The 20,741-nt window shown below is 30.8% G+C and overlaps 1 protein-coding gene across 1 annotated transcript in view; it reads left to right on the top strand.

Annotated features, from left to right (window-relative positions):
* Positions 1-1,978: 1,978 nt before the first annotated feature.
* Positions 1,979-20,741, top strand: part of LOC130900431 (serine-enriched protein) — an 81,740-nt gene continuing 62,977 nt past the window's right edge. Inside the window, exons 1-6 of the mRNA XM_057811050.1 lie at positions 1,979-2,210; positions 6,894-7,124; positions 7,979-8,089; positions 10,562-10,597; positions 16,874-16,991; positions 17,913-18,070. Of these exons, the coding sequence (XP_057667033.1) occupies positions 6,894-7,124; positions 7,979-8,089; positions 10,562-10,597; positions 16,874-16,991; positions 17,913-18,070 (654 nt within the window). The 5' untranslated portion in view covers positions 1,979-2,210. The remainder of the gene's footprint in view (positions 2,211-6,893; positions 7,125-7,978; positions 8,090-10,561; positions 10,598-16,873; positions 16,992-17,912; positions 18,071-20,741) is intronic.

Here is a 20,741-nt window from a genome sequence, read left to right as displayed (position 1 = left end):
AAAAATATTAAAAAGCGTTAAATTCTACAAAAAAAAGCTACTCTTCTTTGATTCGTGTAACTCAATAAATTTTAATTTTTTCATAAAAAAATTTTATTATTCCTTAAATATGTAACAATAACAAATTTGTAAACAAAAATAAAAAACTTCAAAGCAAATGCTCAAAATGCCCACCATTTACTTCAATACACTTTATGATCCGCTTTCGCAGAGATCTCTTAATATCAAATAATCCTTGTCTATTATTTTTAATTACATCCGCGGCTTCTTCTATTTTCCGTCGCAGTTGTGGAAGATAAGTAATTTTTCCTTTGTAAACTAATACCTTCATTTGCGACCAAATTGAAAAATCCAAAAGATTTAAATCCATCGATGCGGAAACTGTTCGTTTAAGTATTGACGAACTTGTAAAGAATAATGTGGTGGTCGTGCAAAAACCACATATTTTGTCTTAAAGCGAGAGTTATATCCTCTAGTAATTCGTGTAAATGTTCTTGAAGAAAACCTAAATAAAGAGGTCCATTTAAATTGATTGGCAGTTCAAAGGGACCTATTAAATACCCACATATTACACCACACCAAATGCTAACCTTAAACTCGTGCTGAAAATGTGTTTCCCTTATAGCATGTGGATTTTCAGAATCCCACAAATGATTATTTTTATAATTAAATATTCCTCGTCTGGTAAATGTTGCCTAATCAGTAAAAAGAATTGTATCCAGAAAATCTGGGTTAACATTTTGTTTATCTAGCAATAATGGGTAAATGGTAGACGCTTAGGTAAATATTGAGGTAATAAATTCTCGACAGGAGTGTAATGATATGGATGCAATTTTAGTTTTTAGAGCGTAAAGACCCCGTTTCACCCAAGCGGTCGTAAAGATTTCGGTACAGTTTGTAATTGGATTGCCTTCGATTTGGGTATAATGGTGAATATCTTCTAGCCGTAGCTGGACCACTATAATTTGACTGAGCAAACACACAAATCATATCGCGCATCTCATTATTGGAAAAATCGTTATGCCTAGGCATTATTTGATAAATAACCACCACACTTGTTAATTACTAAAGTGTTAATAAATGGTATACTAATGTATTACTTATTCTTATTATTATCCAATTTTTGCTTTTACACAAACTGTCTAAAAGTGACACAAGCCTACTTGAAAAGAAAACGAAAAATTAAACCACGGCTTAATTCACGAATGTGATTTTGATATTAAGAAATATTTACGAAAGCGGATCATAAAGTGTATTAAAGTAAATAGTGGGCATTTTGAGCATTTGCTTTGAAGTTTTTTATTTTTGTTTACAAATTTGTTATTGTTACATATTTAAGGAATAATAAAATTTTTTTATGAAAAAATTAAAATTTATTGAACTTTTTAGAAGCAAATAACTCGATAACCGATTGAGTTACACGAATCAAAGAAGGGTAACTTTTTTTGTAGAATTTAACGCTTTTTAATGTTTTTTATTATTTTAGTTGTAAATTTAGCCCAAAAAAAGTTTACTTTGATTTAATTAACACGAACAAGTGTAACTAGCGTCCTCTATTAGCAATATTAAATTAGAGTGCAAATTATGATTTCTCATGCCACAAAACGTAAAATTGCCAATTTTCAAAGAGAAATTGTGAAAACATAAAAAATTATTGTGAAAATCAAAATTTAAATTTAAACTTTGAACACCCTGTATCCCTTAAACTAGCAATATTTGCATATCTGCATGTTGAGCAGAATCATCATATTTTGAGGTCTAGAATCTACAGTTAAGAGATTGGACATTCTTAATGAATCACCCTGTATACGTTTCGTTAGCAGCGGGTGAGAATTTATTCATTTCCCTAACAATTCTAATAAATACGAAATTGAAAATATCTTTCGATTGACCCTAATTTTATTTCTAAAATAATAATGGATCTTTCACATCACAACCACTGATATGATCATTATTTCTGTACATGCGCGCATTCAACAGTTCCTGATTTTCCAGCTCACTCGGCACTTTCCATCGCGTCTCAAGTGAAAATTGCACGAAAGTTTGACTCGCAAATTTATTAATGAATGTGTTTATTTTATTGGTATTAATGATGTGCCTTTCGGTGAATAAGTTTATATAAATGGTTACAAGTTGTCGTAATAAACATCTTTCACTTCTTCTCTTCTTTTCACAATTTTAATTCAGAAAGTTTTTAATCTGCTCAACAGGTAAGTTGAATCGATTTTTTTTGCAATATAGTAGTTATCCGTTTTCAGTAGGTACACCCAACTAAAATAGCCATTTTTCACTTTTACACCTACGAACAGGTTTCAATTAGAAAACGATTCGTATGATTGATGCAAATCCTATTTTGATTCATACAGGGTGTTTCTTAATTCATGCGACAAAATTCAGTAGATTATTGTGCTCATAAAATTATGATGGGCATTTCCTATGGAACAATTACTCCAACACCTTCTTCGAAGATATCAGTCTTACAAGTTGGTGTGTGAAGTTGAGTTTTCTCAAATTTGAGTAAAGATGGAAAATTCTATAAATTCACGTTTTTTTCAACCTTCCTATTCCATCATAAGGAGATGAAATAAGCAACTCTTAAATTATTTAATACAAAATCCTTTTTCCGAATTTTAGTATTATAAAATGAAAAGATTACTTCTGTTTTTAAAAACATTTTTAATCTCAAACTTTTTTTTAAGAACCAATAAATTAACAGAAAAAAAATTCCTACTGCATCATGATTTTTATTCTGTATAAAATAAACACTAGAGATGAAAAACGATTCATAATAAATATTGGGAAAACGCTCGCATCCAAAATATATTTGAATACATTCTGTATTGAAAAAATACCGTTGCTCCGAATTTACACAATTTCAATTTCCTATCTTCACTTTGAAAAGAAAAAACTCCCAATTTCATGTACCAACTAATAGATATCTTCGTCGATTTTTCAAATTTTTTCTAATACTCTATTTTAGATTAGATATGCTAGTCGTACATTTTGCAATTTTTAATTTCAACTTTTGAATAGTACTATAACCATTTGGCAAATAACATAGGCATACGCATTTATTATGTGATTTCACATTTTCTAACTTAACCTTAAAAAAATTTGTAAATGAATTTGTTGCTTGGAATTTAATGTTGCTTCAAAATGGGTCGTCAGCCATCATGTGAATATCGTATTGTCATTGATATTGATCGAATAACAAGTTTCCTGGAAAGCGATCTGGATAAGAATATTAGTTTCCTCTAATACTTTGCTTTATGATTCCCAAAATAATTTCCAGTACTATTAGAAAATGAACACAAAACGTTCTCTTTAGTCAATATTGCTTTCTAATGTAAGCATAATTTAGATAAGGGCATTTCATTTATGACGAATAATTTTGTTTACGTTTTTGATATAAATGAGACAAAAATTGCAAACGAAATTATGGTTTCGTGGTTCTGTTCAAACCATTTGCAGATTGAATTTCCGTCTTCCAAATGTCAAAAATGTGCAATACGTGTTACAAACGAAATATGAGGGTAAAAAATTATCTTGTTTTCCCAAATGAATATTAATATGGACAAGTTCTTTTCATTCGATCATAAATAGTTTTCCTGTTTCCTTTTAAAGTGTATTCCCACGTATATAACAAAAAACATCAGGATAATGCACATAGCTACGCCTGGATGTTATTATTTTAGTTCAATATTACATTATCACTATCAAAATACAGTAATATACTGAATTAAAGATTATAGGAAAAGATCATAGACAGCCACAAAGACATAATAAAGACTATATGAGATGGGACCAAGTTTTTGCCAGCTAGATTATGAACGTTTTTGTAGTGGAATTGTGGCAAAATTGAACACCAAAGTGTACTAACTCTAATATACTTCCGAGCTTTCCAATACCCATGTATTCAACATCGGGGAGTGAAGTTATGGTCAAAGTACAAGTAAAAATATCTATAAAAGTATAACAATAATTGGAGTTTTAAATTTGCTGGTTGCTATAGAAATCATTGTTAATTTAGATTGGTTAGAACATTGTCATCCATATAAATGATAAAAAAGACCTAAGTAATATTTATATATGAAAAACTAAGTGAAAAATAAATTTCTATTTTGATTTTATTTTTATTTTGATATTAATGATGTAGGTGACCTACTGAAAAATATAAATAAGCAAATTGTCAGTGTCACTTTCATATTTTGATAGAAGAGAAAGAAGTCGAAACGGTAGCTTTGAACTTAATTTAAGACCACTTTATAACGTGAGATTAATTTGATGTTTTGCACACTTATCGAAGGCACGTGTCAATACAATGATTTCGTAAATTCCTACCATTGGTCTGGTCAGAATCATCAGGAAAGCACGGGATATTTGGGAACGTTAAGCGATTTTATAATTTAAAAATATTGCGCACTTGTTACTAACCTTTGATAACACATTAATTTGACAATTTCGTCCCAAATTACCTAATTGTATGGATATTCTTGTCATGTATGATTTAATAAATAAATTCTAGTTAAAATTACTGGAAAACAAGATTTGTTAATCGAGTAAATAAAGTTAATAAATATAGTCAATTTAACAAAAAAATGGAAGATAACTTTCATTATAAGAGTAAAATGAAAGGAAATTAATCTTCTGAAAACTTAAGGTGCACCAACGATTAATATTAAGTACGTGCCCCACGCCTTTAAAACAGTGACAATAATTTTCTCGTTATTTTAAATATGAATCAATACATAAATATCACTCATATATCCGATTATTATATTTCTTAATAGTCATTTCTCATGATTTCAATCCTAAATGGAAAGCCTATAATTTGTATTACACATTTTCTGTAAATATTAATCTAGAACATAAAGTGCTGAAAACCCGCAATGGAATTCTTATGAAATCATCCGACAAAATTTTGATATGACAAATCATGTGGTTTTCATTCCAAATAGGAAACCGAATAATTTATGACCAGTGATCATAATTTTTTCCACAAACAAATCGTGTCAAATGATATTTCTAAAAACACCTGCTGCTAATTGATTTATTTTGTTAGAAATTGATGTGATTAGGAAAAGTGATTTACTGAAATAAAATTTACGTTTGGTGGATAAAAAGAAATTGTTTCAGCGGGTAAGAGATATTAAATTATATTTTGAGGTATATTTTTATATTTTGGAGGTACACATCGGATAATATTTTTTATATTTTAGTACAGGGGTGGAGCGGAAGAGCAAAAGGTTACAATTTACAAAATTTCTTGATTTTCAAAGAGCCACTAAAAATTTTCATTTCAATATTATAGTATTTCTTCATATATACGGATTTTTGATTTAGAAGAAACGGCTTTAAATAGGAATTAATATTTTTTCATATAAAGTCACAAATATGGATTGATGAATCATTTAGAGCGCTGGATTTGAATGTCTTTGAAAGTTTTATTGAATGACTCATTGTTCCAAATTTCAAGCACAACTCTAGATTTGTATTTGGTAGTTGACCTGTGGTTCTACATTTTCCACCTCACTTTAGCATATCGGAAGACAATTAATTTCAAACGTCGAATGTGAGCCCAGAGTTTCCTCTAGAGTTGTCACTTTTGCTGTATGTTGTAAACGCGTTTCAAAAGCTCCAACTGTTCTAACTTGTTCTTGAGATGAGAACTTACCATTCCATCAATCTCTGATTTACAAATGTAGCAATTTTAGTAGGAGCGAATTAGCATCAATTCCAATTTGTTGATTGTTGATTTCATTTATACGAGGTACATATCCACAAAGTAAGCTCCGTTTGGTTATATAAAGAAGCGTGAACAGATACAGAAATAATATTTATTGTTCAAAAGTCTCCAAATGTAAGTTATTTATGCAACAGGTTCAAAAAGCGAGTGTTTATTGTCTAACGAGGCCGTTAGGCCGAGTTGCATAAAATATTTTTTCTACGTTCATAAAAAAATGAATTTTTGACTGACATTTATAGAACTGCAGAGCTGCATTATTTGATCACGGTCCTGCTACTTAAATGCCTGAGACAATTTTTCTTCGAGTCTTTGAGAGTTTTGAAAAAAATTGATAATTTTTTCGTATAGAACCGGAAAGGCAAAGCTTTCTACCCTAATAATTGCTGTTAGTCGCAAGCCGGAGGCTGCTGACCTGTATTAGGAGAAAGAGAACAGAACCGTATCTTAATTGAACAAGAGTTATTCCGTTCAAATACCAGTCTATTAAGAACTTTTGGACAGGTAAACTTCTGCCATATTTTGTCAGACTAGTAACATAACGCCCTTTTCTTGGGGACTCCTTCCCAAGATTTTATTAAATGACACTAACTATAAAGAAAATAACCACTCGGCTCAATTGAATAAATAGTTATTCAGCAAATATACATCCAATAAAAACAGAAAACAGAAAAACTTTTGCTTGTAGTATATGTTTTCTCGTAACACGATGACCTTTTTTCCTTCCGAGAATTATTTTTTAATGGAACTATAAGTTAAGTTGTACCTACTTACTCCTCGGCACTACAGTCCATGAAGGACTACTTCATTCCACTACCTTTTTCTTGGGCGTTTATACCCTACAATTACTATTTCTCTATGGACTTTCTGTTGCACTTTCATTCGCTCCAGATAACTGACTCACTGTTTTCGATTACTCTTTATAACGTTCACTATATCTTCTTCTTCGTAAAGGTTACTAAGCTCTAAATTACTTCAAGTGGCTATAAAACTAAAGTAACTAGCGCGCTACAGCAATAAATTAAACTACAACGATATACGGAAAGTGTTTGATGAAAAACGTAACAGGTCGAGATTGGAATGTTAGGTTTTATATTGTGTGATTGTCAAGTATAATATTAATTTCAGATTATTATTATTATTTTTTAAGATGCCGGACAACCTTATTATACCTATTAACTACATCGTAATGGCGGAAGCCGAACCTGACCTTAGTACCTTTGAAAATAAAACCGGCCTAGCCGAAGACATGAAATTCCTAGCCTCCATGCCAGAACTTTGTGATGTTACCTTCCTTGTAGGAGATACCCGAGAACCTGTATGTGCTGTCAAAGCTGTCCTCGCAGCCAGATCCCGTGTCTTCCATAAAATGTTATACCAGGTAAGTGTATGCGTTCCTCATACATTTTTAATTCTTTGTCGCATTGATCATGAAATTACTTTAGATTGTGTAACTTTAAAGTCCCCGACTGGAGACTCTTTAATAAAAACTATCCCTGTACACGATTCTCCAAATTAATAAAAACTACTGTAAACAATAGAAACAGTTTCAGAAAATAATAAATTCATTAGAAAAGAATAAGATTCAAGAGATTCTTTAATATTGAATTACAACCGCTTGTTGAGAATTAGATTGTAAATGATATAATGAGAGTACCTAATGTATTTAAAGTTATAGTTGTAAACACAACGTGCCGAGACATTAATTCCATTTGCAAAAATTCAGGAAAGCTTTGCAAAGGCAATCAGTAACTTCCAGGCTATCCAGAAAATAAAAAAAGTAGATAATGCTTTAAGAGGAAGGCTAGACGAAGATATCACAACTTTTGGTCATTAAATTTCAAAAAAATTGATATATTTATTTTATCCCCAGAGTGTACATTTAAGATTCTACTATCGCATTTACTAATAGTAAATTATCCGTTATTTAAGTATCTTACAAGCAAATGGTGTATTTCACTAAGCGTTCGGAGCGCCTTGAATACTGACGTCATTAATAACGCTCACGCCGATTTATGTCGAAGTGAACGTTGAAAGAATTAGCGTGAAATTTTTAAAACTCAAATAAAAAAAAATTACAACCATGAAAATCTAGGTTTACTATTATAACGCTCTGGACTAAGTGGAACGGGAAAGACCGTGGTCGTGAACGTAATTGTCGTGAATTCTGAGTGAAATGCACCAAAGGTGGAACTAAACTAGTTATATATTAAGAATAAATTTTATCTTTTGAAGGCACCTAGTCCTCAGCGTAGAAAGGATCCACCCCCAAGAGAGAACAAACTTCGTTTGTTTCTAAAACGGTCTTCTGAACCTCTGCTCAATTTACAAAATGCATCTCAATCTGTAAGTATATTGTATTATTGGAGTAATAATTTTTTGCAACCAATAAATTATTGAACAATCTAAACGTATTTTTCAAAATCATCAATTAAAAAAATGCTTTATTTTTAGGAGCACATATTTAGCTCAACTTTTTTCTGGATTAAAATTGAAATAATAAGCAGATAAAAATCTGCCATTTTTAATAATACTATTCTTTAGTAAAATTGTGCTAATTCCGGGTACGTAAAAATTATGTAGCTACATATATGATAAAATACCAAAACTGAGTGTTAACAAACTCGCTTTTTGTATGGAGGCAAATTTGTTCAGAGCATTCACTTAGATTGGATTGAGAAAGGTATAAAGATTTTTCGAAAACTATAAAACGGGTTAAGGTAGATCATCTATCAGCTGATTGCGGATCTTAACCAAGAACTAGATTTTTATTTCTTTTTTGTGTGTTAATTCTTCCATGATATTTATTTTGTTGTATAATGAATTCTAGATGTTTAATCATTATTATCGAGCAGTTATCAACGATTTACTTCCTCACACGGACTTTGCACTAAAGTACGATACTAATAAGCTATTTATATGCAGAAATGCGGAAAAGTATAAAATCCCAAACCTCAGTGACCTATCAATGACGCTGCTTATGAGAATTAATAGTAGACAGCCATTAAAGGTGAATAAATAACCTCTAAAGTTAAAAAAAACATAGATAAATGGAACAACGCATCAGCTGATTGCATTTACCCACCGGTCTACCAGGGTAGATATAACATATGACAACGACCCGATTAACTTGATTAGTTTCCGAACAACAATGAACGTGATTAGGGTTAGTTTCCGAACATACAGATCATTATTTTGTTCACCCGAACGTAGTCCTATAGTTATTCGCTATTATACCACAAAACGAAGTTGATTGCCTGAATAGCTTTCTTGTCAATCATTGAAAAAAAATATTGAATATACGGTAAAGGTCAAAGTAATTTCTTACTTCCTAAAAAGTTGTCTATATTAAAATAAGTGAAAATAGGGCTAACGACATCCTACGAAACTTATTTTCCATACGTGTTGTTATGTACCATGTTTCTTATATTTTTCAGAACATGCAATAAAATATAGACAGCTTTATGTAAAAAAACTTATGACGCATAGAACAAATCAGGTAATGGCATTTTAGTTTATTTATCTAATGATCTAAATTTCAATCATTAATATTTTCTTAGAAACCTAGTAATACCCATTTCTCTTACAATACAATTCAGCTTGATGTTCCTAGGTATATTTACTTTAACAAATTTCTATTCGTGAGATTGAAAGAACTTAACTGCAAATTACTCAAAAAACAACTACAAGAATATTAAGCTTCACGACCAACATAATAATTATATTTGAAAAACACAGCATACTTTACAATGAGAATATTTGACAATCTCTATCTGGAACATTTTGTGTGTGTAATGTGGATTCCATTACACTTGATCACGCAAAATACGATCGAAGTCACCTAATCCACTAAGTGCTCAATGTATTCTCCAAAATTTGTATTCTATTTCTAAATGGCTTCTTTTTTTATGTAAAAAGCAAGAAAAAGAGTGGAAACCCTACTACGCTCGAGTAGTTCGAAGGTGCCTACTGTGTGGAGATGCTTGCGGAAAAGACGTGCTGATTCCACAGGGTTGCACTTATCCAAAGAAAGAAGCTTCGATAAATTTCTGAGCGTCTGGAGGCGAACTCAGTTTTCTGCCTATTGAGTAGCTCTTACAAAAACTGCTCTAGGTGGTACTATGCTGGACAGATCGGAAAGGCATCTGCCATGGTAGTATCGGTAAAACAGAGTCAAGTCGGCGACCTTTCTTCTATGCTCTAAGCTGACCAAGTTTCTGGTCAAGTCTGGATCGCCTATAAATTGAATTGCTTTCTTCTGATTGAGTCGAGCATCATCAGAGCTCTTTAAAATTGACAACTTTCTTTCATATTATCCAACTTTTCTTCGATAATCTCTAAAATTGATCCGCATTTCTGTTCTAAATGCTAATATGCCTAGACTATAATAGATAAAAGACTAACATAAGTTCATAAATAAAAGTACAAAATCTTACCCCGACTAAATTATTCTAGTTTCTTGAAAATCCCCACGCTACAGTATAAGGTTATTATTGTATATACAAAAAATATCTAGCAATAAGCACAGCAAAACCTCCCCAAATTAAAAAGGAGTAAACAAAAAGTCTATCTGTAAAACGTGAAAAAAACCGATATTTGAGGTTTTATCTTGTAAAATTGGGCCTCAGTAATCGATTTTTTCATATATTATTTTCATAAATATTTTTCAAATGCTATATGGATGAAATATACAAACTTATTTTTTAACTAAGTTATATATAAAACAAACAATATGTATTGGTTGCAAAAACTTATTGTTAAAATGAGGCTTATAGGTAAAGACTTGAGTATATGATTATGTGTATGTTATATAACTAGAGAGGCTTCACCCAGCAGCTGGCACCTATCCAAGAGGTAAACACCAAAAACATACTCCTCTCCAAATTTTTTCCAATGTTTTTGCCTGTAGTAGAACCCATTTCATTTTTGGTTTTAACTATATATATGCAATGTTCTTATTATTAAATGTTACGTATTATGATTAATTTTCAAGACGATTTTGTTTAGCACATTTATAAATAGGAAAATTCGAAATATTTTTATGAAAAAAGCTTATTTTTAATATTACTAAGAATAGAAGATTTGAAAATGGAATAAGCTTCAAAGGCACATATAAATAAAAATAGAAATTCAAAAATAGTCACTTTATCTCTAAAAATTGTTATGAAATATATTTTTTTCATATTTCTGACCGAATTTTTGTCGTGTTAAGAAATTTATATCTTTTGGTTTCTCTTCTGCCATTTGAGAATCCAGTAGACACTCATCATAAATTTAATATTTATAGTATAATAAATCACTTGGTCCAAGAATAAATGTGAAGAACTATCAGAACATTAAAAGGTATGTTTCACAGGTTTTAACAAAAGATCGATCTTGTTAAACACAATAAACATTTTAACAATATCTTGTAAATTAGGAGTATATCCCGCAAACAAGAACTAGCTTTCTATGAGAATTGGTGCATTTGCAGCAGATTTAACTTCAATAGGAAGAACTCTTTTCAACAACTTAAACTTCTAATCTAAGCCTTCACATGAATGCACTTATCTAACTTTTGTTGGCTTAGATCTATTACTATTACTATTGTAATTGTCTGACATTTTAAAACTTATACATCTTCATTACTAAAACAGGCACCATTTACAATAATTCAATATGAACAACAAAACATTAAGCGAAGCGAACTATCTTCACATCGAAATGAAACAAAGCCGTTAGAAAAAGGTATTGGTTAAGGAGATTTTCTAAGCACATGGTTTCTTCAAGAAATACTAAAAAGCAACTTAGTTATTCTTTTTAAAGATTCATTAATATATTAATGTAAACAAGCAAATTATCAACCACTTAACATTAGAGTAGGGATAATTTTTATGTGCAATAAAATTTATCACCAGTATGATTTTTGTGTAAAAAATCATATTTCACGAAAATTTGCTCTCAATATATAAATTTCACATTATCTGTGATATTGTACTGCATAAGTAAAAAGTTTTTGATTGTGATGATCATAAAATTTTATTGAACAAAATACAGTTTTATGGAACTCGAAAACAGATAACATGTCAGATCTATCGAATATACATTTCCGAATCTACTAATTTGTAGTGGTGTTCCTCAAAGCTTAGACCAATTACGAGTATATGTCTGATTTTCATTATCAATATTACACGAAAAAATCAGTGGAAAAATGACCTTATTTGATGACGACGCTAGTGTCACAGCGTCACTTGGAAGAACTCGTAACCTATCATAATCATGCTGCTATTAATGTAATGTAATTCTAACAAACTTTGTTTTAATATAGAAAAAATTGTACCTAATTCATGTAGATGTATTGCAATACAACTTGTTCTCAATAACAACACAATTGTAGATTGTCTTCGATTGTTTATAGACGGCTCTCTAAAATGGACTGTGGATATTGACATTTGAACAATTTGACAATTATCTTCAGTATTTTATGAAATTGGACCAGTTGCTCAAAATGTTTCGTTCTTCACCGCTTTAATTAACTACCTTGTTTGTATCTCATCTCCACTACGGGCTTCTCCTCTGAGGTTCTTGTTGCATTCGTTACTTCGATTATTATCTTTAAATTATAAAAAATAGCAGTCTCTCAGGTTTTTTTTTCAAGCGGAAGAGCGCAATGCGATTTTTACTTCAATAAGTATATATTTCTTGGTATTTTTAAATTGATTTTCGCTCAGTTTTAATAAAAATTCAATTACCTAGAATGCCATTCCATCATAGTACTCATGATTCTAATATTCAGCAACATGTAATTATTAGTGATTATTTGCAAATTATTGAAGACAGTTAAGTGTTATAAAAAGCACTAGAAGCATTTCATTGTTTTTTCTTTCGCAGTGTCCAAAGTTCATAGAAAATTAATAGAATGCATAGAAAGAAAATCAATTTTATTGAAAATTGAAAAAAATACTACCTATATGAGTATTAAGATATACTATTTCTACTAATTGTTTTTCCATTTGCTATTACACAATATTAAATAGGAAATCAGACAGGACTAAAAAATTTAAAAATCAGTAACGGAAAACTAAATATAATTTAGAACATTGCATTATCAACATTTAATTTTGATATGAGTTAGCACTAATAATATAGCACTTTTTCACTTTTTTGATTTTTAGTAGTTTCTAATTTTTCCTCAGATTTGCGCACCACATAACTGTAAATATTTATAATCTCAAATATACAAATAGACAGATTGATTCGCGGCAGATTATAAATTAATCCAAATTATGTAATCATGAAGTTTACATAATGTATCAATCATCTCATTCTTAATTGCACGATTTATAAACACGTTATTGTCACTCAATTGAAATAAACTATATAATCCATGTTTACTGTCTAGAATAATATTTTGGAAAGCTCAAAATTAAAATATAAATCATAGAGTGAAAAATTTTGTTGATTTTATTTCCTTTTGTCCACTATATATTTTGAGACACAAAAAAACTATAAATGATTTTACTAATGAGCAATTGATGTCAACCGAAGCTTTCAATACGTAAAAGCTTGAAGTCACTCATCTTCTGGAAAAAAAATAATGAATTATTTCATCTGTCTCATCGTCGGGAAACTTCGACCACGCAAATGTTTCTTTAAGCTAAAGTAGGGGTCGGCAACCTGTTTTGGCCGCGGGTCAAAATCAACCAAAATGCGAGTATTAAAGAGACGTTTGGGTCAGAGATATTTTCGTATTAAAACAGCATTTTAGTAAATAATAAGATATATTTTATAAAGAAAATAATTACAAACAAAGTGGAATAAATTTTATTTATAAACTTTCTCTACGATATCAATGGTTTCTCTGATGTTGAACTTGTGACGTCAATTTAGTCAAGTCTGGTTTATAGTTAGTCATTTTAAAACGAACATAAGCATCTGAATTTTCAATAGTTAACCTGTTCCTGTTTTTGCTTAAAATAAATTTCATTTGTGAAAATATTTGCTCACATTTATAAGTTGACCCGAATGTGGACAAAATGGCGAAGCCAATTTTTTTAATGATGAAAACCTCGTAGGAAGTGATGCCCAACATGTTGATATCATGAGAAAATGATTATCTTCAGTATTTTCCAAATCTTTCAGCAATTTCTTTAATTTATCCGCCCATAATGTTGAACTTTATTCTTACAATTCTTAGATATTCAAAATACTGCAAATTTATAATATTGTCTTTTATTTCATAGGGCTTCATTATGTTTCTTAAGACTTTGAAACTAACTTTCATATACAGTTTTACTGACCCAAATCCAACATATTTAGACTGCGTTCGATATTTTATTTTCCATGTTCTCTTTTCATCAAGGGAAAGAAATGAAATTTTTCTTTATAATGCTTCATTACGTCTGTTAAGAACAAAAGTGTTAAAACCATTGTTTATCATTGAATTCGAGAACATTTTCACCGATATCGTGAAGAAATATTTGTATATCATCAAAACACTCTACAAATCTATAAGAACTTGACCATCGTATTTCAGAATTTAATAACAAATCTCAATATTTCGATTCAATTTCCTCCAAAAAAGCTTTAAATCGTCGGTGTATTAATACTGATCGCGCTATTATCATGTTTACGATCTTAACAACTTTTTCAATTACCTTAAGTTCTTGTGTAGATGCCTTTGCAATTAAATTTTCTTCATGTATGATATAATGAAACAATAAAAGTGAACGGCCAAGTTCATTTTCAATTAGTTTACTTGGAGCACCGTCAGTTGTTATGGAAAACAATTTACTTTTTAAATCCAATACTTGCCCATTTTTGAAATAAGTTCCAGTGCCTTTGGTAGTGTCATTCATTGAAGCAAGAACGCATAGTTCTTCATTGACATTCGAGCTATTTATTGCAAATCTAATAATTATTGCAAGCCTACCAATACTATTTCTGTCGGTACTTTCGTCAACTGCAATGCTAATTATGTCACAAGATAACAAATCATTTTTGACCTGTTCATCAATATTCTTGGCCATATCTTCAACGTCTAGTTGACAATGGCATTTCTTTGATTCTCTCAATTACTTGTTTTTTCTTTGATTTCTCATTACACAAGTGTTTGGAACAATTTATGAATGCGTTTTTCAAAAACTCGCCGTCTGTAAATGGTTTTCCGTTGGTACCAATGCTAAGAGCTGCAACAAAGCTGGCAGACGTAGCGTGATTGTTGCTGGTAACAAAACTCTTTTATAATTTATTTGTATTTATTTGTTTTCCAAATTTCAATACGAGTTTAGCAATGTATTCAGATTTATCTTCATTTGCCATTTCACTAATATCTTTATGTTTTGACGAAAAGTATCGCGCAATATTATCCTGGCGGTAATTCTTATATTGTGAATCAATCTGTTTCGTTTATCAAATTTTATAATATTGTTATTTTGAAAGAAACAAAGCATGTTAGTTCTACTATCTAATAATTTTAGACAAGTAGCGCCATTGTTAGTTGTAACTATATGAAGGCGGTTTGACAGAAAATAGACATTCCAGAAATTGACAACACTTTCATTTGGTGTAGAGTTGGACAAATGAAGAGCTGATGGCAGAGACGAACGCTTACTTTGCGAAACTACCGAAATATTACTGTTTGAATAGTTTGAAAAAACTGGAAATTGTCAAACCGTCCTCGTAGATATACACGATCCGTTGAGTTTATTAAGTAAAGATATCTTAATACGTAGATATTCGAGGTTCATATGCTGCATTTCCAAAAACGTTTCATAAATATTCTATGAAATCATATTGATTTAGTATAAAAAAAATCTTTAAGAGTTCAATTTCTAAAACATGTTGCGGTAAAAGCTTCAAATACATAATACTAATTCAAACATTGACCAAAGAGGTTGACTGAAATCTTGTTAAATTTGTGGCATATGGATTTATCGAGTCTCGTAAGAATTGATGTAATTTTTCAATAAACAAACTAATTTATTCTATTAAACTGAAATGATTTAATTAGCGATATAATTGCTGTTGTTTTATATCAATTGTGCTCAATACTAGGGTACCCAACATTTATTATTACTACTTAGTTGATTTTTCTCGGAATATATTATCAACTATACCAAATAATAGTTGCCTTCATGATTGGTGACATATTTTTCTCTTATTTCATTCTGTACGAGAGCTGCTACTTAAGTGTTGAGGTAGACAAATAAAAACAAATGTTTATATTTAATAATATATATGGGTTTATTGCTTTTCAAAATATTCTCCGTTGAACCAATTGTCGAAGCATTTTCACCATTCGATTGCACTACCCCCAAAACATGTGATTTGAACGCATTATCCAATTCTTCAGGTAATTTTTTCGAAACATCTGGCTCACTATTCAGAATTGACCGTTCTACTTTGCTTTAATGGAACGGTGGCGACATGTCCAGTTTTTCCGGAAAAACAGGCGACCCATATATTCAATTGTTATTTATTTTCGAGTTCATACGCATAAATCATTTATTCTTTACCTGTCACGATCTTATAGCCGTCTTTTGAAGCAACGTGATTGATTTTTTCAGAATTTCTTTGCACCTATTGACAAGAGCTGTTTTTTGAGCGATTGTCAAACTATGCGGTATCGAACGCGAACCAATCATTTCGTCAGCCAAATATTCATGCAATATTGAATGTATGCGAGTGAAACTAATGCCCAGAAATGTCCCAATCTCACAGTATTTCACATGACCATCTTGTAATATCAGTTTATGCATAGTATCTATGTTTTCTGACACAACAGCTGATTTTGCACGAATTCATCCTGCACCGAAGTGCGACCACGATTGAATTATGATAGATGAATCTTTTAAGTATCTGTAAACAACTCAAATAGCACTCGTATGACAACACGTTCTGAGTACGTTCACCATTGAAAATTTCAAACTTTATGATAGCAATGTCGGTCATATCTCCAAACTTAAGTAGTAACACTCGTATTTCATCTGTTAAGATGTGAGTGCATTTATTAGGATTGTTGTTTGTATAATGAAAAGTGTACGAGAGTTACAAAATCGTTTAAAAATTATTCCAATATTAACATGATAATTTTCATTGTATGAATTTGAAATCTCTTTTTGACTTCTCGAAATCTCTTTTTGACTTCAGCCTACTTCTCAACAACATCAGACACTGATAATTGAGGAATTTGAACCTGATGTTTTCCGACAACTGATAGAGTACATTCATACAGGATGTGTTACTCTACAACCCAGGACTCTATTAGGTGAGACATGTGAATATTTAACGTTTCATGAATTACTGAATCATTAGTAATAATGCATTGACAACTTCACAAATTATAATAGACGAGTAAAACGTGTGCCAAATTGTCACCAAATACAACGATGGGTCAATGAGTGGGTGACTTTGACTGGAATAATTGAGTTTATTTTTGGCAGCTATTGATAGCAGACTACCTAGTTGTTCGAGGAAAAATGAGAAAAGTATGCTCATTAAGTATTATTTTTTCTGAAAAAAATCATAACACTAACTTTAATGTGTTAAAAGTTGTTTACTAAATGCCCAGTTGAGGTCTTTGGATCCCGAAATAATTGAATGTTGTTCGGGATGGAAAAATTCGAGAGATTGAAAAATGTGGTACAAATAACTTAACAACTACTTTCTAAAGGGTGATTTGTTTTGGGAGAAGGAAACCATCAATAGTTGCCTGATTTTAAATATTGTAGATCGACAATACACTGAGATGGAAAGCGCGTAAGAGAAATAGAGACAAAAATAGTAGAAGGAAAACAATCCTCGAATGCATTCCATGGGCTACAAGGACCAACACTCTGACTAAATAAAAGAAAAATGGAATTTATTGAAACATAAAACAGAATATCACCTTATATATGGGGCAGAAGTATCGCAAATGACAACAACAACAAAAAAACAAAATAAGAACTGCGAATGAAAGTTTTAGCTCACTAGTAAATTAGCTCATCAGTAGCTCGTCAGCTATTAGTAATTTTGATGATTATGTTATTTTTGTTTCTACGCGCAATTTTGCTATTGATTGTCTTCTGTTGATTTTTCAAAATATTATTACGAGCAGCAGTTACAGTGTCAATAGATAATTCAAAACAATGTTGTACTTGACTTTTGTATATTTTCTCATGATCGAATATTTATTTTTTAATCATAGGTGTAATGAATGCCGCAGATTATTATGGTTTGGACGAATTGAGAAGGGCTTGTGCTGGATTCGTACAATGCTGTATTAATGTTGACACCGTATGTGCTCTTTTAGCTTCGGCAGAGCGGTACATACAGTACAAATGTACAAAATCATTGGTACAAAAGGTATGTATATTTTTAGATACCTTAAATACACAACTGGAGCGTCTGGACGTCATGACCGCCATATAGTTAACTTTCCAAACACAGTTTGTCAGGTTTTAGTGTAGTATTTAAAAAGTGTTTAATTAGCTCAATACAATGTGATGATGATGTGTTTTGTGTCAGAAGGTATTTTTCTGCAAAATTTATCAAAGAAAATACGAAAAAATCAAAAATCACTCAACACATATGCGGTCAACACAGTTAAAACTTTGTTTGGAAAGTGATCCCTAACCTGAGTTAACAATGGTAGTGTGTGAGGTCAACACTCCGGTAGTCCATTCATGACTACTTTTAAATAAAGTATTTCTATTAAATATATGGAAAAAATGATTTGGGATCTTTATGTTTATTCCATTGTCCACTTACTTATATTATATTCACTCTTCTAGGTATATGCTGAATCTTGAATATTTTTGTTATTATCTTCTCTTACGATGCTCTTCTTATATACTTAATATGATGTGGTATCATTAAACTACCTACAGTAATAATTTCTACTGTTATTAATACTGCTCTTACGTCTTTCATAATTGATTATTAAATGCGTGTCGGAATCTCATCTTTCGTTGCAATAGCACAATTAGTTCAGGTAAAATAGGATTAAACCCAAAATTAAATTGGGCGCTTCGGATTTTCTAGATTCTCAGAGGTTTCCGGTTACTGAATAAGCCTAGTAAATTTTGGAACTTAAAACTCAAAAAAATTTTGAAACGCGAATAACTCGAAAACTAAGAGGAATTTGAAAAAAATTGCCCGAAAAAAAGTGTATAGCACAAAATTTTCTGCCAAAAAGGTCTCCAGTCATTTTTTCGTTGAAGCCACTATTTCTGACTAAATCTCCCTCAACGCCGACTGAAAGCCGGAGTATCTGCTCGCCAGTACGAATTCAAGTCAATTTACGTTCCAGGCGCACATGGAAACTGCCCCAACTCTTGGAAAACTACTTCGTCATGTATCATGATGATTAAGGTCTCTATTTTCTACTCGGGTAAGCTAGTTTAATTTTCGTAAAATCTTGCGAGATGAAGAGGTATATTGGCCACATAAGCACTTGAATTTTCAATGGATATTATTAATATTTTCATGTATATAACAAACATTAACTACTCCTTGGTTTCAAATAAACTAATTTTTGAAAACACGATCATGAATACTATTTTCGTTCTCGATTGATTATTATTTCAATATTCACAGACTTCCTACTAGTTTCTCTTAAAAAAAATATGTGGATAACCATTTTGTGCTCTACAGTTTTGGCTCCGGTACATTTTTTCGAATTCTTCCTAGTTTTCGAGTTTTTGAGATTCAAAATAATTTTGTGCGTTCAAACCTCTTTTATAATGAAAATTTTGAGGTTAGGAAAAAATTAACTTTTTTGGTACAGAATGTTGTGCTCTATATTTTTTGTCCCGGCAGTTTGTGTAGAAATCCTCATAATTTTCGAGTTATCCGCAATTCAGAATGTTTTTGAGTACATAAACACATTTTACGGTAAAATTTGAGGTTAGGAAAAATTCTTTAAGCTTAATCTGTAGAGATTTTTGTGCTGTACATTTTTTGCACGATTTTTGTACATTTAAAGAATTTTGTACTCCACATATTTTAATTTTTTTCAAATTCCTCATAGTTTTCGAGTTATTCGCGTTTCAAAATTTTTTTGGGTTTCAAGTTCCAGAATTTCGAAAACCCGTGTTCGTAATTTGCTAGACTTATTCTGTATCCCAAAACCTCCTAGAATCTAGAAAATCAAAATCTCCCAATTTAATTTAAGGTATTATACCAGGGGTGGACTAGCAAAGACGTTGCTTTTTTTAATTAGCAACACAAAAAACTCTTTTCTAGGTATTTTGTTATTCTCATAAGCCACTATGTACTAAGTAATTATATTATGTCAGAATTCTGTTTTAACACTTTTTACTCAACATTTAAGTTGAGTTGCTGATTTAAAAACTGTATCAGGTGCGTGTTAAACGTGTAAGTTCATTTTTTCACTAAAAATGATCAACATCCACATTACTGTGAAACCTGTCTAAGATAATTCCAAAAAAAACGACCCCTTATTGAATATACAAGCAAATTCAACTATTAATTTAATTCCTCCAATAAAGATAATTTAAATTTTAATGCTAATTTTTATCAGCATCAATGATAGAAACGGACTTTTAAAATGAGAACGAATGAAATGAAATAATCATAATCCAGGAGTTTTTAGATGCAGATATAGTCCAATAAATGACTGTAAAAAGTGTGAACTCTGTATTTATCCCATACAGGATTAAGGGCTCCTTTTTTAGTGATGCATTTTTTTATTTAGATTGGAGCATGTAATCAATATAAATCATATTTGTATCAGATTAATAAACGTCAAATGCCAATTTATATCCATTAATCAGTTTCGGCCCTTAACAACCACACCTTATGACAGATATCATTAAAAATAATAATTAACATCTTATTAAATAGTTATTTAACTGATTTGCATAAAAATTTGGATTTAGGTTTTGTCTACCCTCTACTTTAAATTTAAGCTTTTTCCGGGGATTGAATTTCATTTATTAGAGGTGAAAACTACCCTTATCCAAAGAAAATCATAAAATATTAGTTTCAAGCGTATAATTATCTGTAAATACGT

This window comes from Diorhabda carinulata, chromosome X (assembly GCF_026250575.1).
Source record: "Diorhabda carinulata isolate Delta chromosome X, icDioCari1.1, whole genome shotgun sequence".
Taxonomy (NCBI): domain Eukaryota; kingdom Metazoa; phylum Arthropoda; class Insecta; order Coleoptera; family Chrysomelidae; genus Diorhabda; species Diorhabda carinulata.
This window is presented reverse-complemented; position numbering and strand designations above follow the sequence as displayed.